Genomic DNA, 24,839 nt, shown 5'->3' with positions numbered 1-24,839 from the left:
GGTAAATCCACAAGTATTGCTACAAAATCATTTATTGTTGTTGGATGCCATCGAGTTGGTTCTAACTCATAGTGACCCTGTGTGTGATAAAATATTGCCTGGTCTTGTACCATCCTTACGTTGTTCTTTATGTTTGAGCTGATCAATGTATCCACTGTATCTGTCCATCTTGTCCAATATCTTCTTCTTTTTGCTGCCCCATTACTTGACCAAGCATGATGTCCTTCTCCAGGGACTGGTCATAAACACCCTTATTAAACAAAAAAATATTTAATACACAAAAAGATACTAAAATGTGAAGCTATTGTTTTTCGATATATCTTCCAACAAGTCTATACATGTATGAAGACAGTGTTCCCATCTAACCATTCCCTGAAGAATTTCTTCAATCTGTATCACATTGAAACATCAGTTTGGCATCCTCAAGGAATTAAATCATGTTCCTTTTTATTTGAGTCTGAGGAACAAAAGAAATGTGAAAGGGTAAAATCAGGGCTGTAAAATGTATGGAATGGGGCTTCCCAACAAAATTCTTGTAAGATAGCTCTTGTTATCTTGGAAGGAAGAGCAAGTATGTTTTGATTTCTGTTTACTCTAAACTTTTTCATAATAAGCCTCTGTGATCATCCTGTGTTCTTTGAGGGAATCTAGCAAGAGTACTCACTTGAAATTCCAGAAGACAGTCATTGTAACCTCCTTTGCAGACTGGTCCAGCAGATCTTCTTGGAATCCACTTTTTGATTGGACCTTTATTGAGAAGCCTCCGTAACAAGACTCCATACCAGGGTATTGATGGAAAAAAAATTGTCTGAAATTCAGCCTTCCATGGAGCACAGAGACAAGATTTAAATATGTTTTGTTTGAAATAAATTTGTGCTTGTATGAACTAGTAGCAACACTCTTTGACATGTGATGTAGGTGTGTGTGTGTGTGTGTGTGTTTCCCCCAAGAACAGTTGTAGAGGCTATTAAGTTCCAAATTAGGAATTCAGGCATTAGGCTGGGGTGGGAGGGTTGAAGTGGGATGTTGGGGAACATCCAGCCCATGGGCTGTATAAGGCCAGCAAAATCACTATCAGCTGTAATGTCTGAATTAGTGTTTTCTGTTTTACTTCTCTAGTTTATGATAACACAGAACTCAAAAATTCATGATTAAAAGGCTTATTAAGAAGCAATGCCAGTGAGAAATGCTTGACAAAATTATGGTAAGTCTGCTGATAAATACTCAAAGGACGTACCACTTTGCCATAAGCTTCAACCTGAATGCATTCAGCTCAAGCCCTGTGGGTAAGCAATCCTGGTCCTTGAATTAAATGCCCAGAAGCACCCTACTCCAGTAAGCCTCTGCTCAAAGACACTCAGCTCTACTTCGATGGGTCAGCAAGTCTGACATTCCCAATTAAGTGCCCAGAGGCGCCCCACTCCATAAGCCCGCCTCCTGCGCAAAAGCACTCAGCTCTACTTTCTTCGAGGGTTAGGAAGTCCACCACTCTGTTCCATGTTCTGGCTGCTGGTTCTGCTCTGATTTTATAGCTGTCATAGGATCCAGGAAGTGAGGTCATGTACAGGTCCAGGGGACATGCTCCACTTCTGACCCTTGACTGATAATGAGATCTCTCTTTCTCAGAGAAAGGGCTCATTTTATACAGGATGCCAATCCAGGGAATCTGGTTCACAATTAGTATCAGGTGAATCCTATCAGTATCTTCTCCAACATTTTTTACCAGACCCATCCATGCAAGGATCGGTCATTTGGTGGGAGTGAGAGACTTTAGCTAGAGGAGCCACATTAAATAATTCACTGTCCCCGCATCAGCTAATATATCACATGACTCATTTAAGAGAAGCCTTTCCAGCCATCACATTAGGGGTGAGTTAATTGAAAATTTGACCAGTAGGGCCCATGAATGATGTTATAAATATCCAAATGGCCCGTGGCAGAAAAAAGGTTCCCTGCCTCTGGACTAGAGGCATCTCCTGGCACCTGTGATTTCAGGGACTGACAAACCCAGTATCAGGAAGCCAAATGTCAAGCTGATGGCCATGTCAAGTACTGAAAGTAAGAGGATGGTGAGTCAGATGCAGAATTGAGAGAGATTTGCCAAAAGATACATATATGTATATGTTTATATACATAATATATATATTATGTGTATATATATATATATATTGCATGCAGACCATACCCCCAGGAAAGGGGTTACCTTTCATCTGGTTGGCTGCTCATATTACATCACAAAATGGAGGATGCTTACATTATCTTACAATGTGGAAGAGTAGTCTCAGTCAGTTCAGTGTCTATATCAACCCACTGAGAATCAGTCTCGCCACGTTGACACATAACAGTAACCATTACTTTGTATCTCTTGTCAACTTGGCCCAGTACCTATCTCCTTAAACCAGGGGTCTTCAAACTTTTTAAACGGGGCCAGTTCACTGTCCCTCAGACCCTTTGGAGGGCCGGACTATAGTTTTAAAAAAAACTGAACAAATTCCTGTGCACACTGCACATACCTTATTTTGAAGTAAAAACAAAACGAGGTAAAAAACACCTGGCAGGCCTGATAAATGTCCTCGGTGGGCCACAGTTTGAGGACACCTGCCTTAAACCATGTGTAATTTATAAATACGATTATAAAGTCATACTTAACAGGATAAAGCTAACATGGGTACAACCAGAAACATGCTAGTTCTATTTATACTTATAAATAATGGCATAAAGGAAAGAAGAATATATTTGAGTGTAAATCAAAAAGTAATGCTATAAATCATTGAAACTTTACTAAACAAAAAATATTAAAATGTCAAACTTTGCGATTCCCAAGGGGTAATTTTATATATACATAAACATGTATAGTAAAATAAGAAAGGAGGACAACATTTAGAGTACTTGATTTTGCTACTGTCATGTGGTTGTAAGTGGTATCCAGAAGTACTTTCTTCCACACCTTTTCTGTTACTCCCTTTACTCTCAGTGAGCACCTCAGCTGGTTGTAATTCCTTGCCTATGGGGCCAGCTCAAACCTTCATTCCTGAAGGGGGGTCTCAAGCCATTAGTAGTTATATTGAAATTGAGTTGCTGTAGTTTTCTTTTGACTTTTATCATAGGGTATGGTAGTACTCAGAGATACCTTAAGAGATTTCTTGTATTCCAGACATCTCTACCTCCATTATGTAATACTCTTGATTTCTCCTAGGCCATCAGGTTCAGTCACACTAGCTAATATTTTAACTTCTTTTGCTTTGCATGTCAATCCCAATGCATAAGTCCAAAGTAGCCAGGTGACGATCTTAACTTCCAGTTCATTAGAATCTTGGTTGTATATCCAGGTTGAGGCATTCTTCCCTTTAGAATCTAAGACTTTAGATGCAAAAGTCATTGGGACAAGAAGCAAAATTTTTCAGGTTGGTCACTATGGTTAATAGGTTAATGGATGATGTCACTCCCACTCCCACCCCCTTAATTCCTGGCCCATGAATCCTTAGTATGGGAGAAATAACACCATGTATTGAGTGCTGGTTTAGAACATATACAACCTCATGGAGAGCGTTGTCCCAGATCTGCAAGGTATTGCCATCTAATTGGTGCTATGATTATGTCTTTAGAAGGCCATTCCATCAAGATAGCTGCTTTGGGTTGATGGGGAATTTGATAAGATCAGTGAATTCCATGCACACGAACTATTGGTATAGTTCATTTGCTATGAAATGAGTTCCTTGACACAAGGCTATGTTGTGTCAGATACCATGACAATGGATAAGCCAGTTTGTAAATCCATAGATGGTCGTTTTGGCAGAAACATTTAATACATAGAGGGAAAATCCATATCCAAATACAGAGTAAAATGTCTAACCCAGTAAGAATAAAACACTGCCCTTTATATGATGGAAGTGGTCCAATGAAATCATCCTGCTGGCTGATCTCCCTGAAGAATGACCCCATCGCCATATCATAGGCTGTATTGGTCTCTGCTGCTTGAGGAGTGACTGTAACCAAGTCAGCCTTGATTAGTAGCAATTTGTGTTGCTGAGTCCTTGCATAACCTCCAACCCTGCCACCATGGCTAATTTTTCATGAGCCCACCAGACCGTGACAGGAGTGGGTGGGGAAAGAGGGCTGGTGTCTACAGAATATATATACTTGATGGATGAAATCTTCCTCTACTGAGATAACACTTTGGTGAGAGAGCATTTGTATGAGACGTAAACATCTTAACCTTTTTTGTACATTCATATCTATATACCTCTGCCCTACACCACCTTGTCACCAATTTTCTAATTGTGTTCCTAAATCCCTAGCCATCTAGTCAAACCATTGGCCCCAGCACATAAATCAGTATACAATCACAAATCTGGCCATTTCTTCTAAGCAAAAAGAACTGCCCAGTGTATTGCTCTAAACTCTACATCTGGGAAGACTTCCTGCCACCACTGTTTTGGGGAAGGTCCCAGAAAGGGACTGTCGTGTTGCTGTCATCCACTTTTGAGTGGCACTTGCTTTTCGTGCAGAAACATTTGTAAACTAGACTGGAGTGTTCGCATTCATTTGACGGTGAGGATTCTGTGTGAGGCCCTAGGTGCGTATTGAGAGAAGGAAAGTGATGTGACAGGAGTGGGGCTGTGAGCATTCAAGCCACGCTTCCTGTAACTTACTTGTGCCTTCATGTTCTGTTTGATCCACATGTTGTATATACCTCTTCCATTTAATAATGGAGTACTGCTTCCTGTGTCTAACTTTATGACTGCATCAGAGAACACCTAGTTTATGTTGAGCAGATCAGGTCACCTGGTCACTTGGTGGCCCATGGCTACTAATTCAGTCTTTTAAAAGACTCAGCAACAAGCTAAAAGTTGTTTCTCAAAAGGAGAGTAGTTATCTACAAAAGATGGCAGGGCTTGGATCCAAAATCCTAAATCTTTGAGATGTAGTTAACCAACAGGGGCCTGCCAGAGACTCCAGACAGCATCTCACTTAGCCATTGAAGCACATTTGAATCAGTTGGATCATCTGACCCAAATGGCAGAGGTTTTATGTTGTCTCCCAAATCCAAAGAACCTCACCGGGGTCATCCCTCCTTGTTAGTTGTAGGAGGTGCCAGTGTAGCAACTTATCTTTTACTTTAGAAGGAATATCTTAACATGGCCCACACCATTGGACCCCTAGAAATTTCACTGAAGTTCGGGGGGGGGGGGTGTTTCTAAAGTTGATATGGTAATTATTATACAATTCTGCTTGATATGATTGAACTATTGAATTGTACAATATATAAATTATGTGTCAAAACTTATTTTTAAAAATGTTTTTCACTGAAGTAGAAAGCATCTGAATTTTGGAGGGTTAATTTTCCATCCTGTAGCACACAAATAACTTTCCAAATGGTTATTGATATTTGTTCCTTACTCGGCCCAGTCACCATGTCATCAGTGTCATGGATCATTGTGACATCTAATGTAAGAGAAAGATGACCACAGTCCCTGGGGACTGATTTAGGGCAATAAAGCTGTACTGCTGGCTTTGCCTATTGAAGGCAAACTACTTCTGGTATTCCTTTGAAACCAGAATTGAGAAAACAGCAATTGGCCAACTTAGCATATCGGGTACCAGGGGATACATAAATTTTCCTTAATGAAATCACATCTGGAACAGCAGGTGTAGTTGGAGTCACCAGTTGGTTAAATTCAAAGTAATCCACTGTCATTCTCCAAGAGCCATTTGGATTTTTTGTACAAGCCAAATAAGTTTAATGAAAATGTATGTGGGGGAAAACACCTCCCCTGCATCCTTCAAGCTCTTGATGGTGGCATTAATCTCGGCCATCCCTCCGGGAGTGTGATACTTACTTTTGGTCTCCTATTTTCACAGGTAAGGGGCAGTTCTAAAGCCTTCCATTTGGCTTTTCTACCATAATAGCCCTTTATGCCGCATTTCAGGAATCCATTGTTGGGCTTTTGCCAGTTGCTGAGTATGTCTGCTCTTAGTTTTGCATTCTGAAACGAGATCACTACAGGATGGGCTTGGGAACCTGTTGTAAGAGTTATGAGCTGAGACGTTATTAATAATTTGACTACCACATCCCTTCTCTGGTGGGTCATGGTGATATTTTGGGTCTCCTAGAATTAGTATCAGTTCAGATTCAGTGGTAACCCGGAAAAGTCTGATAATTTCCTTTTCCCTTGTGATTAAAACCAAAGGACCAAACTCACTGCCACCAAATCTGTTCCAGATCATAGAGACCCATAGGACAGGGTAGGACTGACTGCCTGGGGGGTGGGGGGGGTTTGAAAATGTAACGGGAGTAGAAAGCCTTGTTCCCATGGGTTTTAAGTTTTGTTGCACATTTTTCTACCATTCTACGTAAGACTCTAATGTGATCGCTCACAGAGCAGATGCTGATGGTAGCTGGCCACAATCTAATTATTGAGATTCTTCCTTTTTTTTCACTGAAGCTCTGCGTCACCAAGCATGATTTCTTTCCCTCCTGATAACATGTTCGAAATACATGAAGAGCTTCATCATCCAGGCTTCTAAGAAACATTTTAGCTGTACTTGGGTATATTCAGAATTCCTTACTAACTCCATAATTCAAATGAATCAATTCTTTATTGTCCAGTTGTCGCATGTGTATGAAGCAACTGAGAATACCGAGGCTTGGGTCAGACACACCTTAGACCTCAATGTGACATCTTTGCTCTGTAACAATTTAGTCTTTTGCAGCAGATTTCCCAATGTGATACTTTGATTTCTTGACTGCTGCTTCCATGAGTGTTGATTATGCATCCAAGTAAAATAAAATCCTTGGCAAGTCCAATCATTTCTGTTTGTCGTAATGTTGCCCATTGGTCCAGTAATGAAGGTTTTTGTTTTATGTTGAGGTGTACTCCTACTGAAGGCTATAGTCTTTCATCTGCATCACTAAGTGCCTCAAGTCCTCTTTGCTTTAAGCAGTCAAGGTTGTGTTACTTGCATATCACAGGTGAGTGAATCTTTCTCCAATCCTGCAAGGTTCTTTTTGTAGGCTGGCAAGTCCCAATTCATGTGTCAGGCTGTTGATTTCTGGATCATATGGTTTATTGCAGGGGCTGACAAACTCAAATTAGACAGGTCCGATGGCAGGCTGCTAGCTCACATCCCAAGAACTAGAGGTCAGAGGATGATAAGTCAGGTGGAGGATAAAGAGGATATGAATTTTGCCAGAGCATCCCTGTACACTGGACACAGACCATACCTCTATGGAAACTGATTGACTACTCACACAATATCACAAAATGGATGATTATATTATATTACAATATAGAAGTTTAGTTCATCCGATGTCAGCTAAGCCATTGAGGATTCTAGCCAAGTAACACTAATCATTAACTTTTTATGTCCAGCTAATTTTCTTTCATTTTTGGTCTTTTTTTAAAAAAGTCATTTATTGCGGGCTCATACAACTCTTACCACAATCCATACATACATCAGTTGTGTAAAGCACATCTATATATTCGTGACCCACATCATTCCCAAAATATTTGCTCTCCACCCAAGCCCCTGGCATCAGCTCATTTTCCCCCTCCATCCCCACTACCCCCCCATGAATCCTTGATAATTTATAAATAATTATTTTGTCATATCTTACACTGTCCGATATCTCCCTTCACTCACTTCTGTTGTCCATCCACCAGCGAGGAGGTTATATGTCCATCCTTGTAATTGGTTCCCCCTTTTTACCCTGCCCTCTCTCCACCCTCCTGGTATTGCCGTCCTAGTATTGCCACTCTGACCACTGGTCCTAAAGGGAATCATCTGTCCTGGATTCCCTGTGTTTTTCCTATTCCTATCTGTACCAGTGTACATCCTCTAGTCTAGCCAGATTTGTATGGTAGAACTGGGATCATGATAGTGGGTGGGTGGGGGGGGGAGGAAGCATTTAGGAACTAGAGGAAAGTTGTATGCTTCATCATTGCTACACTGCACCCTGACTGGCTCGTCTCCTCCCCGCGACCCTTCTGTAAGGGGATGTCCAATTGCCTACAGATGGGCTTTGGGTCCCCAGTCCGCACTCCCCCTCATTCACAGTGATTTGATTTTTTGTTCTTTGATGTCTGATAACTGATCCCTTAGGCACCTCATGATCACACAGGCTGGTGTGCTTCTTCCATGTGGGTTTAGTTGCTTTTGAGCTAGATGGCTGCTTGTTTACCTTCAAGTCTTTAAGATCCTAGACGCTATATCTTTTGATGGCCAGGCTCCATTAGCTTTCTTCACCACATTTGCTTATGCACCCATTTGTCTTCAGCGGTTGTGTCTGGAAGATGAGCATCATAGAATGTGAGTTTAATAGAACAAAGTATTCTTGCATTGAGGGAGTACTTAAGTGGAGGCCCAATGTCCTTCAGGTGGGATATGCTTATTTTGGCTCTTGTTAAACTTGTCTGTTTGGCAGTTGGCCCCTGGCCATGGTCTGGTTGATGATACTGAGCTTCTTCATTCGCTCCTTACTACATACATATTTACTTCGTTTCCTCTGTATTTCATATGGCAAGGTCCATGTGTATAGTTGCCATTCTGTTGTTGGAAATAAAAAGATATTTATACTGTATAAGTTGTTGGTCTTTCAAAATTCTGTGATGTGAGGTGGTATTAATCCTACAATAAGGGCATATTTTCCAACTACAGATACTTCCTTGTAATCAACTCTTAAATTCTACTCAGTAATTATCAGTGCATCTTGATTGCATGTTTGATCAATTTCAGACAGAAAAATTTGGTAGAATTTATCCGTTTCTTCATCACTGGCTTTAGTTGCTGGTGTGTCAATTTGAGTAATAATTATAGTATCTGATTTTCCATGTAGGTGTATGGATATTGTCATTGGTTGTGTACTTCAAGAGAGATCTTGTTCTTTTAAACAATAAATGTGATGGTGTTCTGCTTCAATTAGTTATTTCCACCATAGATTGATTCACTCACTGATGCCTCGGATATTGATCTTTATATGTTCCATTTCATTTTTGACAACTTTCGATTTTCCTGGATTCATACTTCTTGTATTCCATATTCTGCTTACTATTGGATATTTACACCTTTTCTTCTTATTTTCATTTCCTTATCAACAATCAGCAAATGAAGGTCCCAATATCTTTGTTCTCTCCATACATTACAGTTGACTCTACTTTGTGTGGGCAGTTCTTTCTCAGTCATATTTTGACTGTCTTCAAACCTGAGAGGCTCATCTTCTAGCTTTATAGCAGACAGTGTTCTGATGCTATTCCAGATTTTCATGGGCCAAGTTTTTCAGAAATAGGTTGTCAGGCTTTTCTTTCTAGTCTGAGTGACATTACTGATATGCGTATTTGAGATTCTGGTGGGACAGCGTTCAACATTACAGCAAGCCACTACTGTAGGGCAAACTGGCAGGCAGGTGGTAGCTGTTCAGACTAGACACCTTTAATGTGCTCAGTAGCCACATGTGGCTTGTGACTGGATGGTGCCATTCTAGATCCTGCACTATAGGATGTGAATGGTGATTATAATGAGATTAGAAATGAGAGGAAGGGTCTGTGTGGTTCTTTAGTACCAGTGAAAAGTCATGAGGGCTTGAACAAAAATAGTAGCAGGCATGATAATCAAGTAAGATGTATGTTTCCAAAAAGTGTCCTCATACTTGAGGCAGTTTTACTAATTGTATTTTTTTACTCAACATTAGTTTATTTGATTCCTTCGTGTTTATCTATGACTGTTATTTATATATTATTACTGCTATGTAAGTTCCAGTATAAGATTGTGCCCAGTGTATTTTATCAATTTTCTTGTTGCTTAGCACTCTTTCCTTAGTTTTTGATATTACAATAATGGTATGGACACTAATCCTTTGTGTTTATGGCATTGTATTGAAAGTATTTTTAGCTGTTGTTGTAGTTGTTCAGTTAAGTCATCTCAAAGCTCCACTAGGGGAGGACCTCCCTCCTCGCACATTCGTGTGGTTATGAGCAGCCCTTGATGTCTTACCAAATGAATGTCTCTGTAGGCTAGCTGACTATCTGCAGTGTCCCAAAGTGGCAGGTGTCTCAGAGCAGGTAATTCAACTGAGTAAGAGGAGACGACTAAAGTTTCAGGGTTTTTAATTAATCTAAGAAATGACACCCCCATTGATTTTACCAAATTAATTTAGCTAGAAGTAAATTACTACCCTATCATTAATCCATTCCATCCACACTTCAGGGGAAGGAAATTGCATTCCACCTCTTGAGGGAAGGAGGGTCAAATTTGGACATCACTTTAAAACTACCCTTCTTTCGTCAGGAATTACAATGACCAGTTCTGCTAGAGAAAATAAATTTTCTGCATCTATTGTTTATTTCTGGTCTCTTTATTCTGTTGCATTGTTTCAATTTGTATATCCCCTTTCCTTTTCCTAACTCTACATGTATGTCTTGAGTATATGCCCAAGACTTGTTTCCTGACCAGGTTTCCCTTAGTATATGCTTGCATGTCTATTCTATGTGTGAGTATCTGTCTGTTTTCACACTTTTTGGTTACACACAGACACACACACAATTGTTGTTAGGTGCCATTAAATGAGTTTCAGCTCAGAAATAGACCCTGTAAACTGTCACACGGCCCAGTCCTGCACTATTCTCCCCATTATTGCTATGCCTGAGCCCAGAGTTGGCAACTGTTGTGACAATCAATGAAGGGGAACCCCAAAAAAACTCAAAAAAATTTCCCAGTGCTATGTATTTAATTTTTTTCACAAAACAACCTTATCACCTTAAAAGTACTCTCCATTACACTTATTATATTTGTCAAATCTGCAGTTCCATTCTTGGAAACCTTTTGCAAATTCATCTGGTTGGATGGCAGACACCACCTCCCTCATTTTTTTTCTTCACCTCTTCTGTGTCTTCAAAGAGCTGTCCTGCCATGTTTCTCTTCATTGATGGAAACAAAAAAGTCCCATGGATCAAGATCAAGTTAGTAAAGGTGCATAAGGCAAGAGAGACATGCTGGTTTTTGCCAAAAATTGGTGCACTGAGATGGCTGCATGAGCAGGTACATTATTATGGTAGTAAAACCTGGCCCGTCTGCCACAAATAAGGACTTTTTGGTCATACACTATTATGCAATCTTTTCAGAACCTCTAAATAGAAAGCCTGATTAACAGTCTGACCTGGTGGAATGAACTCCAAATGCACTATCCCCCTCACATAAAAAAAATAAATAAAACTGAGCATCATCTTGATCTTTGATTTTACTTGACGAGCTTTTTTTGGGTAAGGTGATGATGGCATCTCCCCCTGGGCTTGATTGATGTTTGCTTTTGGCATCATCAGAATAGCATCATGTCTCATCACCAGTAATGACATTGGGGAAAAAATAGTCTGGGTTGCTTTCAGGTTGTTTTTTCAAAGCAGGCCATGCTTCTTGTCAACGTTCTTTTTGCTGGTCAGTCAGAACCTGAGGCACAAATTTCGCAGCAACCCTTCTCATTCCCAAATCTTCCCTTACAATTCACTGAACCAAGCTCCCAAGTAGTCCAGATAACTTCCCCATCTCTTCATGGTTCACTGTCAGTCTTCGAGCACAAGTGCACAAAGTTTGTCGACATTTTTGTCTGTTCAGGAAGTTGATGGACATCCAGAATGAAGTTTGTCTTCAATCAACATTTCACCTTTTTTGAAACAAGAAAAATCATTTGTAAATTTGAGTTTTTTCCCATAGTGCTATCCTTTATAAGCTGTGTTCAACATCACAACAGTTTCTGCAGCATTTTTCTAGAGCAGGAAACAAAATTTCACAGCCACAAACTGTTCTCTTAAATGAGCCATCACAAAAAACAAGGTTTGAATGAAACTGCTTTTATGGAAAAAAAATTCATTGTGACCACGGAGACCTTCCTGGGCGATACTAGGTGCACTGACTCAAAGCGAGTTGCTTGACGCTGCCTAATTGGAAAAATGCATATTATGAAAGTTGCCCCTAGTGGAGCCTTCTCTACCCCTCTCCCAGCACCTCCACTGAGGGTCTTCCCTTTCATCGATCTTCTACCAAGTATGATATCCTTTCCTGGGAACTGGTCCTTCTTAATAACATGAATATCCTTTGATGAAATGCCTATTTTTAAATGCCTGTTTTTTGTTTGGGTTGTTTGTCTTTTTGTTGTCCTCTAAATTTCAAACGAATATTTAGTGAGTGCACTAGAGCATGGACAAGTGAAATATTCAAAGGCCTGGCTTATTCATCTCGGATACACTAAGGGAAAGTAAAGTCACAATTATTTAGAGTTGTATATGCATTTGAAATGTTTTACCCCATCTAGATTTCATTGCTGATGACATTGTAGAACCTTTGGCGAACCAGTTTGAAGTAGTAAACCTGTTTAGAGTTTTAATGAGCCATACTATGACTGCAGTAATGCTTTCTGTGTTCTTGTCTCTCTTTGTATAGATTGCCTCCATCTTTGCTTTTGCCACCTGTGGAGGGTTTAAGGGCAAAACAGAAATTCTGGTGCAGTGTCATAAAGCTACTGAAAATAAAACGGTTACAGCTGCTTTTGCATACCCATTCAGGTAAGTTATTTTTCTGGATTAGAAACTCTTGTTTACTTTTATGCTGACTCATTAAGAATTCGAGTAACCTATTGACCGTGGAACATAACAGGTATTAGATTGAATGTTCATTTGTCGAGGAGCTATGGTGGCGCAGTAGTTGAGTGTCATTATCGAAAGGTCAGCAGTTTGAACCCGTCTTTCTGTGTGGAGAAAGGTGTAGCCATCTGTTTTTATCTCCCCTATGGGGAGGTTCTACTCTGCCCTATAGAGTTCTCGTATCAATGATCAGTGCCACTTAAACTATGGCACACAGACCCATGATGGAAGTACTGGGAGAGAGAGCAAGCTTTTAGAAGGCTTTAGAGCAATTTGACATTGGCTTGACATTTTTATTGTGACAGGCCACACTGGATTAGAAATTAATAAAATATAGGTGATCATATATGCTCATGTATAAGCAGAATTCTTTGGCACATTTTTAATGCAGTTTTTGTGGTAAACTTAGGTGCATCGGTTGATACTCAGGTTGGCTTATACTCGAGTATATACGGTACTCTTTTTTTTCTCTGTCCTATGATACTCTCTCAACTTAGTATGAGAAGCCCCAATGTGGAAGTGAGTACAGCTTGTAAAAATCCAGGTTCCTCATGTCTTTATGTATGGTCGATTGATAATATCTTTTAATACATAGTTTTAAGACATATAAGGAGCTCTGGAAGCATTGTGGGTTAGGTGTGGGGCTGCTGCTCACCTCATGATCAGTGGTTCAAACCCACCAGTTGTTCCTAAGGAGAACAATGAGGCTGGCCCTCCTGTACAGATTTGCACTCACAAAAATGCAGTTACTGTGAATCAGACTAGGCTAGATGTTAGTGAGTTTATTATTTTTATTTTCTTTAAGACCTATACTTGCAGAAACTGAAGGTTTCTTATCTTTCTTATATTAACATAAACCTTACTTTCTTACTCTCAAAATAAAATGATTATTTTGTGTGTAAAATCTTTCTTCTGCTTGACTTCAGGAATCATTTTGAAAATTTATTGAATATGTCCTGTGTTCTAGCAACAGTATGAATCTTCTACTTAACTACTTACTTGAGCTGTCTAAAAGTCTCATGTTTTCTTGTAAATTAGAAATAATACCTTTTAAGGTTATTCTGATGATTAAATAAAATATGAAAAATAGATTCTGATAGGAAACACTTGGTCCTTAGTGCTTCTTCATCTTCCACCTTTTCTCCCTATTTTACCAGCATCTTTAGTGAATAGTCCATTACATTAATGGATGGAGAGCATTAAAGACAGGGTAAAGGGCTAAGTATGAAATGTTATCATTGACTCTCCAGGAAGGACAGCTTTCTACTCCTGTAAAGTTAGGGGCTTAGAACGTCACAGAGGCAGTTCTACCCTGCCCTATAGCATTGCTGCGAGTTGTCATTGACTCGTTGGCAGTGAGTTTGGGGCTCTCACAGACTGTCTCCTCAAGTCGATCACTGTGTCTCAAATTTTAAACTGTTTGGTTCCAGGTTTCTGAATCTGCTAAGGTATTAGTGTAAGAAGACGTTATCTAAGTAAGAAAATCCTTTAGTCTACACTCAAATCTATCATAAACCAAATGGTCAAGTATCACTTATGTATATTTATGATTAAAATTGCAGTGTATTTAAATATTTGAATTTTTCCTTTGTCCCCCCAAAGAAAATGTTTTGAATATATTGGGAATATTTTAAAATAGCATTTCAATATTTGTTAAATACTTAAAATATAAATATTTTGGACTTGCTCATCTGTTGGGAGAGTCTAGTAATTCTTTAATTTATTTGAGCTTTTTTTTTAAATAGGTTGAATCATGCATCATTTCAGGTGCCTCCCAAAGTAAATGTGTGTGATATCAAATGGAACGATTATGTCCTGATAGGAGACTACTCTTCCTCTGCACAATTCTATGTCACATTTGCAGTCTTCGTCTTCCTGTATTGCATTGCTGCTCTTCTGCTCTATGTTGGTTATACAAACCTATATCGAGATAGCCGAAAACTCCCCGTGATTGTAAGTAAAGCACCCTGTTGTTACACAAAAATAATTTCAGTATATTTGAGTTTAAATATAATGTTTTACTCTAGAAATAACATTTTGGGGCAGAGTTCAGTTTGTCATACTTGACTTACATTTGCCATAAAGTTCATCACTCCTATGAACCTTATTTTTGTACTTTCTGTACTCAAGCAAGGATTTACTTCTTATCATTATTTCAACTAGAAAAAAGATCAAATATGTGATGAAGCACAGGTTAGATTGGAAATAACAACGAAGTTGGATAGATTTTATGTAATCTGACTAACACCTTTGACTAAAGAATTGTTAACCATACCAGTACAGTAATACCTTAACTGTGCTCCGTATTGAACCTCTTGGTCTCTATCAGCAATTAGCAAGCTATGATGGCCGCGCCAAATCTGGACCACTGTCTGCTTTTTAAAATAAATTGTTTTGGGAATACAGCCAGACCCAGTCACTGCAAATACGACCTCCAGCTGCTCTCACGCTGCTGGAAAAGTTAAGTAGTTGTGACAAATACACAATGTTTGGCCTTTCTTGACCCTCTGTAGAAAAAGTTTGCTGACTCCTGATCTATGTCCTAAGACACCTTAAGTTGAAATCTGTCCCAGATAATTCTTATAATCAGAGTAGTCGTATTCGTAATCTAATCTTTATAGTATCAACAGAGAATTTGGATTTGGCTTCCAGTCTATTGAGCTAGAAATTTGAAAAATCCTCTAGAGATTTAGGTGGTAGAATTTGCTCCCCACTGTTGGTGACAAATCCTGAGATAAGGCATACTTTTAAACTGAACTTTTACTACGAAAGAATAACTACAGACTCCATTTTGGTGCTATTTGTATGAGTGGAGAACAGAAGTATTTTTGTGATACTGGCCATGAACCTTTATGAGAAAACAACTTGTGGCTGCTAAATATTTGCAGCTCCTTTTAAGGCTCGGTAGGTGTAAAGGAATTGCAAAATAAGATAACACACTATATTTATTTATTTTTTATTTTTGCTGCCTGGATCATAAGCATGCAAATGGTAAGTGTAAAATACAGCAGTCTTCTCTCATTCAGATATGTTCAGTTACTTATGTCTCAAAAGAAATTCTTAAACCAAATGTTGTCAGGCAGTATTTGTTGGTACTAGATGGCCTTCAAAAAAGTAGACATCAATTATTTTTACTTAGCAGTGCTTATTATTTGACAAGAGTTATATATTAGCAATCTGTAACTTTTGCATTCTTCTCAAGAAAAACCTTAAAGGGCAACTGGGATAATTATGTAAATATTTACGCCTTGCTAAAATTTGTGTAATGTATGTTCTAAATGAACATATTTCTTGTCATGATGTCCTTATTCCAACAAAGAAATTTATATTGAATCTAGCAGTGAGCTTGTTTCTTATATTTTATCCAGTAAGCTTTTGAAATGCTATGCTTCTTAAAGTAGCATTTAGGTCTATTTGTGTTGAGGATTTTTATGTCTAATAAAACTGATTTAATTGCATGATTTAGTAATTAGAAAGTCATTTTTTCACCTCAACATCAATTTAGTGGTCATTATAGGGAGATAATTTGGAATTAATTTTTTGAGTGACTTGTTGAAATATAACAATTATATCTTTATCTGTAAGAAATGCATCTAAATTTTAAATTCTACTTAACTATATAAATAAATTATATTTAAAAGGGGTGGGGCTAAGAATTTTTTTCCATCCTCCAAATTTTAAATATAATCAATTTTAGCATTGACTACTAAGAAAAGCATGTTGTTGTTTTTGAAATATTTGCAATTATGGAGTGAGGTTTTTTTAGGACGATTTCAGTTGTATAGTTTTTAATCTACTTAAATTATCTTTTCAAGTACTATATAGCATACTTCCTATGTTTAGTACCAATATCTTATTGTAGGTAATGTGCAGAGCCAGGAATATCATAAAATGAAGCCCGACAGAGTTGAGAACACATTCATTGCTAATTGATTTTGACTCATAGTGAAACTGTGAACAGAGTAGAATCACTCCCGTGGGCTTCCTTAGGACTAGAAATCTTGATGGGAGCAGAGAGGAGCAGCTGTTGGCTTTGAACTGCTGACCTGAGGTTAGCAGCACAGCTCATAACCTACTTTGCCACCAGGGCTTTTTCAAAGGTTCAGAACTAGAACATAAATCATAGCCCTGAATGTACTCATAGTCTCAGAATATCAAAAGGTTCAGAATGTTCATTATCCCCAGCTTAGTCATTAATTTGAAGAAAAGTCAGAGGACCTTTATATAAATGCGTATTTACAGAAATATGTAAACTTCTGTTGCGGTTTGATATTTTCCCCATGAGTGTATATTGGATAAAACTAAAAACACCAAATTCACTGCCCTTGAGCCATGTCTGACTCATAGTAACCCCGTGGGATAGAGTAGAACTTCCCGTGTGAGTTTCTAAGACTGTAAATCATAGCAGGAGTAGAAAACCTCTCTTTGTCCAGAGGAGCAGCTAGTGAAATCAAGCTGTCACACATTAAGGCAACTCAGCGTTAGTGTCTTCCTCCTAAATCTCTTGCTATGTGTTTAATTTCTAAGAAGAGGACTGAAGGATTTAATATTTTTAATAGCTTCTTACTGAAATAAGCTGGGATTGGCGGGGGGAGGGCAGGGAGACGCGGGGTTTACTGTCCCTTACCCAATATATTTATCAGTAAGAAGCTATTCAAAAATTTAACATACCTGTGCTATTCTTAGATATTAAATACTTAGCAGGAGATTTAGTAGGAAGTCACATGCTGAGGTGCCTTAACGGATAATACTGCTTTGAATTTTTAATGAAAAGTACATTTAAAGTATATTTCTTTGTCTTTTTCGTAATATAAAAAGCATTGTTGCAGTTTATTGTCATGAATTTAAAAAGAGACAAGTCAGTGGATTGTGTGCTTTTTTTTCCATTTTAAGTCTTCCATTGAGGAAGATTTAACTAAGGTTAGTTTTTCCAGGACATGTGAGAAGCAGCAGGACAGGGAATTGAGAGTGATTTTAATGGAGCCTCTAATTGAGATATAAACAGGTTTGGAGGGGGAAGAAGAGGACACACATACGCTGAGGGACAGTGAAGTGGCAGTAGGATCAGATTGTGGTCAGAAGCTATGTAAGTTTGGGTGGGGTAAAGGAATGTAGACAGAGGTGGTAATTGAAGAGTGGGAGGATTAGATTATGGATGGTCGTTGCTGGTAGTGACAGTGTCTAAGTATGATCATAGGAGTAAGTGGCTGAGGTCAGATTATGATTCAAACAGGAAGACATCCTTGGCAGCTTCAGTCTTTCTCCATTTATCCTATTAGTCATTGGTCCAGTTATGGGGGTCTGGTTTCCTTATGTGGTCCATATTGAAGGCTGCAGTGCTTGATCTTCATCAGCAAATGGCTTCAAATTCTTTTGCTTTCCCCAAACAAGATTACTTCATCTGCACATTGCAGATGGTAAATAAACTTTCCTCCCATCCTGATGCTGAGTTCTTCATATAATCAAATTTCTTTCATTATTTTCTCAGCATACTGATTGAATAAATATGATAAAAAGATCCAACTTTGGTACATACCTTTCCAGATTCTTCCTTGTTCCGTTCTAAGTACAATTTTGCTATGAGCTACATAGTCGAAAGCCTTTGCATTCAACAGTAAAAACACAAGCAAACACCTTTTTGATGTCCTCTACTTTGAGGCAAATTCATCTGGCATCAGCAGTGATGTGTCCCTCATTTCATGCTTTTTTGAACGTGTCTTGAATTTCTGGTAGCACCCTGTTAATGTATTGTTGGAACCACTGTTGACTGATGCTCAACAAAAACTTTATATTAATGATATTGTTTGATTACTTCTGTTTAGTCACCTTTCTTTGAAATGGGTACAAATATGAACTTGGCCAGGTAACTGTCTTCCAGAGTTCTTCACATAGGGAGTGAGTTCTTCCAGTGCTTCCGCTTGGTGAAACATTTCAATGGATGTTCTGTCAATTCCTGAAGCCTTTTTTCCCCTGCTAATTTCTACAGTGCAGCTTGGATTTCTCCCTTCAGTGCCATGGGTTCTTCATCATTTGCTACTTCTCAAAATAGGCCTTGTTTTTTTCAACAACTCCTTTTTCATCCAAATTTCACGTTCCAATTGCCTTATCAATGCATCTTGATTGCATAGGTGATTTCAGACTGAAGAAAATGATAGGAGTATTCCATTTGTCGTGACTGTCTAGTCGTCGGTGCATAAGTTTGAGTAATAGTTGTATTAACAGAATTTCCTGGTATTTGGCCACAGATGAGCCTATCACCGACAGCATTGTACATAAGACAGATCTTGAAATGTTCTTTTTGATTATTAATGTAGCACTTATTCTTTTTGAATGTGTTATTCCCGGCATAATAAACCACGTGATTGTCCATTTCAAATCACGTAGGATCTCAGTCTTTGGGCATTTCCTTTTTGACAGCTGCCAAGTTTCCTGGAGTCATGCTTTGTACATTCTGATTATTAATAGATGTTTGTAGCTGTTACTTCTTATTTTGAGTTTTGGTCCATCGGTAAATGAAGATCTGAAGGCTTACATCCACATCATTATGGTTGACTACTTTGAAGAGGCATCTCTTCCTCAAGCATGTGTTGAGTGCCTTCTGACCTGAGGGCCTCGTCTTCCAGTACTATGTTTGACAATGCTCCCTGGCGATTCATAGCACTTTCCGTGGCTCAGAAGTAGACATAGTCATCGTAGTCTGATCCTTTCTGGAAGCTCTGCTGAAACCTTCTCCTTGACCCTGCTGGTATTTGAAATCCCAGTGAAATAGCTTCCAGCATCACAGCAACACACAAGCCACTACGGTATGGCAAGCTGGCAGACAGACTGGTGGTGTGTTGAACATGGGTGTGCATACCTCTCCTTGTGCTGTGCTCCATACTTTTTTAGAAGTATGTACCAACTGGTGGGACTGTTAGGTATGACTTTGTCTTATTGAGTATATCATGAAAGCCATTTTCTGGTCTGAACCATAAAGTTAAACAAAATTTCAATTCCTTCATCATGAATGTGAAATTTACTATTTTTAAGTTACATGTTCATTATTAACTCATGACTATTTTTATTTTAGGACTTTGTCATTACTCTTGTTGTCACATTTTTATGGTTGGTGAGCACGTCTGCCTGGGCTAAAGCTCTTACAGATATTAAAGTAGCTACCGGTCACAACATTATTCAGGAGCTTGAGCCTTGTGAGAAACAGCATTCAGGAGTGACTTGTTATTTCGACTCTGTGACCAGTATGGGATCCCTAAATGTATCTGTGGTATGTATGTACGATTTCTGAATTTCTTTTGTTTCACTTAGAAAATCCTTACCAGTGATTTAAGAAAAATAATAAGCTTTTTGTTTTTGCTTTTAAAATAAATATTTGGACAAATTATATTGATTTTTATTCTTACTAAGTTATCAGAATTCTTAACTATATAGTGTTTACATTTATAATATTTATGGAAGCAGCAGTCAAGAAATCAAACAATGTGTATTACCCTAGCAAATCTAAAAGACTGCTTTCAGCCAGGACCCAGTATAGCACCTATGATACACAATATTCCTCTGGTTTCTTGAGGCGTCCCCAGTCCTGCCTTTCACTGCAGGCTAGACTGGAGAATGTGCACAGGTACAGGTAAGAGAAGGAGCTCACGACACATGATATCCAAGAACTGGAATGGGAATAATGATACCACAAAGGTCGGGAAAAGGTGGGGAGAGTAGGGGAGGAAGGGGGAACGATCATAATGACCGACACATAACCACCCCCTGCACTCTCCAGGGAATGAACAACAGAGACCACGGGGGAAGAAAGTCGGCGGTTGTGTAAGATACGGAAATATAATTTATCAAGGGATCATGGGGGGCGGGGGAGCTGATAGCAAGAGCGCAATAGAAAGTAAATGTTTAGAAAATAATGATGGCAACATATGTACAAATGTCCTTGATACAATTGATGTATGGGTTGTTCTAAGAGCTGTAAGAGCCTCCAGTCAAATGCTCTTTTAATAACAAATAAATAACTCCTTTAAAATGTTAAAGTGCAAAGATCGCACTTTGAAGACTAACAAAGTCAGGAAATCAAACGAGTTTGATCTGAGCCTGACCCACGCCTAGTATTTTAATTTGCCTCATACACATACAAACTATTCAAGACTGAAGAAAAATTATAGTGATAGTGACCAATGTGGACTATCCTGTGAACTGCTGAAATAAAGGCCCATTCTATCTTGGAAGAACAGCTGGAATGTTCCTTAAACGAGAAGATGGCGAGACTTCATCTGGCGCACTTTGGACATGTTCTCAGGAGATTCTGAATCCCTGAGAGGACATCGGGCTTGGTAAAGGAAGGGCAGGGAAGAAGAGGACGCTTCAGGACATGGATTGACAGGAGCTTCCGCAGTGGGCGTAGGGACAGTCATGAGGACAGCGGAGGACGGGGCAGTGTTTGTTCTTTTATATACATGATCACTATGAGTAGGAACAAACTTGACAGTACCTAACAATGATACTAACACTTCAATAACTTTGGTTGATTCACTCAAGGTGACACAACTAACAAGTTGCAAGCCAAGGTTTGAACTTAGAACTGACTTCTAGAGCCACCTCTGTGCATATAAAAGTATGGTTTGTTGTGTAATGTGTAAAATTTAATGAATGTTTATAAAATGTTAAGTATTGTTTACTTGAGAGTTTACCAAAGTAGTACCAAGATAAATAAATGTGCTACTAAAAATGTACTTATAGAATATCACATCATTAGCATGAGCGTTTTTATGTGTAGAGGGATTTGCTGCCTTCAGGAAAATATTTTCAGTGTATGAAGTCAGCACTGCTTCCTAAAGCAATTCGCCCTATTTTTTAAAGAGTTTGTAATTTAAAAGTCATTGATTTTAGTTATATTGACAATGGCGTGCATTGGCGGTAATATGAGAACAACAGTTTCAGAAATAAGTTTTTGGCATAACAAGTGTACCAAAAGCTAAAAAGTATTTAGCCTTCAGTAGTAAGGTAGTTAAGTACTCTCACAAACTTCTAAACCCACTCTTACCCAGCCACCCAGTTTTAGTCTTACATTTATCAAGGACTCTATTAAGGTAGGTTACTTCTAGTTTCATCATTCCCGAGACTCACTTCATATTGCCCGATTTATATCTGGGAAGATGAAGATGACTTCTCAGTTGTCTCTCACAGGTGAGAACGAAAGTTTTTCTGTGACTCCTCTTTGACTGCCACTGTGAATGTAGGGGAGCAGATAGTAAGGGGAGAGAGGAAGGAGAGAAGAAAAGGCAATAAACAGGGCAGTTTGTCACCATTCCAAATGGGAGGAAAGGGCAAGTCCTCAGAAGGAGGACTATTGTTCCCCCACCCTGTGAAGCCTGGGTCTAAGGGCAAATGTTAAAAGGAGCATTTCCTGGATTATGATGCTTCAGCATGACCTGCAAAAATAGTTTCTACGGAATTTGAGCTTTTGCTTTAATTCTGAAATTGTTGTCAGAGCAGGAGTTGGAAAATTTTCATTGGGAGTCACTTTAAGTCCAAATTTGGTACCTTAAAATATAAAGTTGTCTTTTTTACTCCACTTTGTATCTAGTATTGAACTGTAGTGGTATAAAAAACAATCTACTTCCATTGAGTTAATTCTGACTTATGTGGAACCTATAAGATATCTTGAGACTGTAAAATTTATGGAACCAGACTGCTGTTTCTTTCTCCCACAGAGGAAGTGGCTGGTGGGCGGGATCGCTGAGGTGTTAGTTAGCGGCTGAGCACTTCAACCACGGCACTGTCTGACTCCTTCAATAATGGGAAGCGCCAAGTATTTAAGGAAAACTGGGATAGCAATTAATTTTTAGGTACATGTTAGATTTTCATATGTATTTTTCCCTTCCATAGATCTTTGGATTTCTGAATATGATACTTTGGGGAGGAAACGCATGGTTTGTGTACAAGGAGACCAGCTTGCACAGCCCATCAAATATTGCTGCTGCACATGGCCAAGGGGGCGGTCCGCCTCCTGCCGGAATGTGAGGACAGGAAGGAAATACACTGCATGAAACATGTCTGTATTATGACCTGTTGACAACAGCTTGAGAAGCAATTTTTTGTTTCTGTAATAAAATAAACATATTTTTCAATAAATTGCTGGGTTTTAAATTTTGCTGCCTTTTTACTTAAAGCTTGTGCCTTTCCTAGAAATTTGAGATGTAAATGTATTCTTGTGTAAATTTGCAAGTTCAGGGCCTTATTATGAGTTGTTACACAATTTTAAGTGAATAATACTTTTCTTCACTAAGTTGTTTGCTTTCTGAAGTGTTTACACCTTAAACCTTAATGTTTATCTTTACTCAGAAAACAATTATATTGACATGTAATAGGAAGAGAATCCTTATATGGAATATACTCTACTCTCTTTGTACAGATCATATATCTAAGACCTCTCTTTGTTTAAGGAAGTCTTGATTATATAAATCAGATTTAGAAAATCGCTAAAACTTTGTATCTGACCATTGTTCATGTTAGGGAAATTTTTTAATTGCAAAGACTGGGTGTATGCTTTATTTCTGTTTTTCTGAATGACCTGCCATACTTAATAGGTGATCCAAAAAGAGATTTGGAAATTTCTGATAGAGTTAAGTTCTAGCGATTCTGTTGTGTAAGGTATAAGCTTTCATTATGCTGTTTGCTCAATAGACTCACCATGTGATGAACATGAGTCACCTTGGCATTCTGGCACGTATGGGCATTTTCATAGCGAGATTTGTTGTCCTTTGTTCTGTGCTACTTGAGCACGGATTGAGACCTTGTCTCCTTCCAAGTAGAATGAAATCATACCCTATTTTTGGCAGACCCCATTCAGTGTTCAAAGAAAATTAAGATTACTTTTAGATGCATTTAATGGTTAGTCAATGAAGTTGCTATTTTCAGTTTAACATTGATATTCTGAGAATAAATGAGATTTGGATTTAATATTTCTTCATGTTCATTCTTATTTCACAAATGGATGATTAAGTAATTATGCATTGTAAACAAAGGAACCTGGGTGAGCTGTTTTATGGGTGCAGTTTTTATATGCACATTTGGGTATAGTCTGAGTACAGGGCTTACTCACAATTTGCTTCCTAATCTTTTTGTTGTGCAGGAATCCAGATCTTGCAAAGTGATTGTTTTACATGTGAAGCATATCTTGCTATTGACTTCTTTGTGTTGCTTTTGTTTATGACAATAAGTGTCAATATGAGAATGTGTATCTTTTATGCAACCGTCTTAATAAAAAAAGCTGAATGAAAGAGTGTACTGGTTATCTTACAAAGAAACCTGCCTTTGAAAGGCATGAGTAATGAAAAATGGACTGATTTTCAAAGAAGAGTATCCAATGTCACCCTTGTTTTCATTAATGTTTAACGAGTCAAGCTAAAACTGCTTTGGAGACTTAGATTCATCATTTTTTCTCTAAATGCTTACTTGTAACTAAGGTTTTCCTGATAAATCTTTTTATGATTGTCTGATTAAGTAGCAGAGATGACTCGATACTTCAGAATGCATGTTCTCAAGCCAATCTGCCTGAACTTGACTCTGCACTACTTCTAGCTAGATGTCATTGGTAGCTGCCAATAAGTCGACTTCTGTCTCCAGGTGAAACCTTGCACTGGGGCCAAGCCAGGAAGGTTGTAGAGGGGTCATTATGCTCTGTAGTCTTCATTTTCAGATTTTTCAGTAGCTCTTGGCTTTTCCTCCCAGTGCAAGTCCCATTTTCGTGGAGAAGCTCCATGCGTAGTGACAGTCCATCGGTGTGGTGGCTGCAGCAGGAGTGCATCCTCCTGCAATCACACTTGCATCTCCTGCTGGGAGGTGAGAGTTCTGCCACTGAACCACCACTAACCCCACTAGGTAGGAAACCTTCAGCAAATTGCTTAACTTCTGCGCTTCAGTGTCTCTACCTGAAAGATGGGTATAAGGAGAGTATTGCTCTGAAAGAATGGTTATGAGGATGAAGGGCAAAAAATGTGAAGTTGGTACAGTATTCAGCTGTAGTAGACACTCTACCTGTTAGTTGTCATGGAGAGCATCTAGATCCTCAGTTTGGAGTCCCTGGGGCTTGGGGAAGGGAGGGAAGAAGGAGCCAGACTAGTGTGGGCTAGAAAAAGGTGCACACTTTGGCACTATGTGGATTCCTGATATTCATCAGAGCCCTAGATGTTTAAGTGTGAATTTCTACTG

At 38.8% G+C, this 24,839-nt stretch overlaps 1 protein-coding gene across 1 annotated transcript in view; it reads left to right on the top strand.

Annotated features, from left to right (window-relative positions):
• SYPL1 (synaptophysin like 1) overlaps positions 1-23,908 on the top strand; it is a 33,117-nt gene extending 9,209 nt beyond the window's left edge. Inside the window, exons 2-5 of the mRNA XM_075558534.1 lie at positions 12,430-12,551; positions 14,375-14,582; positions 19,699-19,893; positions 22,515-23,908. Of these exons, the coding sequence (XP_075414649.1) occupies positions 12,430-12,551; positions 14,375-14,582; positions 19,699-19,893; positions 22,515-22,649 (660 nt within the window). The 3' untranslated portion in view covers positions 22,650-23,908. The remainder of the gene's footprint in view (positions 1-12,429; positions 12,552-14,374; positions 14,583-19,698; positions 19,894-22,514) is intronic.
• Positions 23,909-24,839: the final 931 nt, after the last annotated feature.

The sequence above is a fragment of the Tenrec ecaudatus genome, chromosome 9, assembly GCF_050624435.1.
Source record: "Tenrec ecaudatus isolate mTenEca1 chromosome 9, mTenEca1.hap1, whole genome shotgun sequence".
NCBI lineage: Eukaryota > Metazoa > Chordata > Mammalia > Afrosoricida > Tenrecidae > Tenrec > Tenrec ecaudatus.
This window is presented reverse-complemented; position numbering and strand designations above follow the sequence as displayed.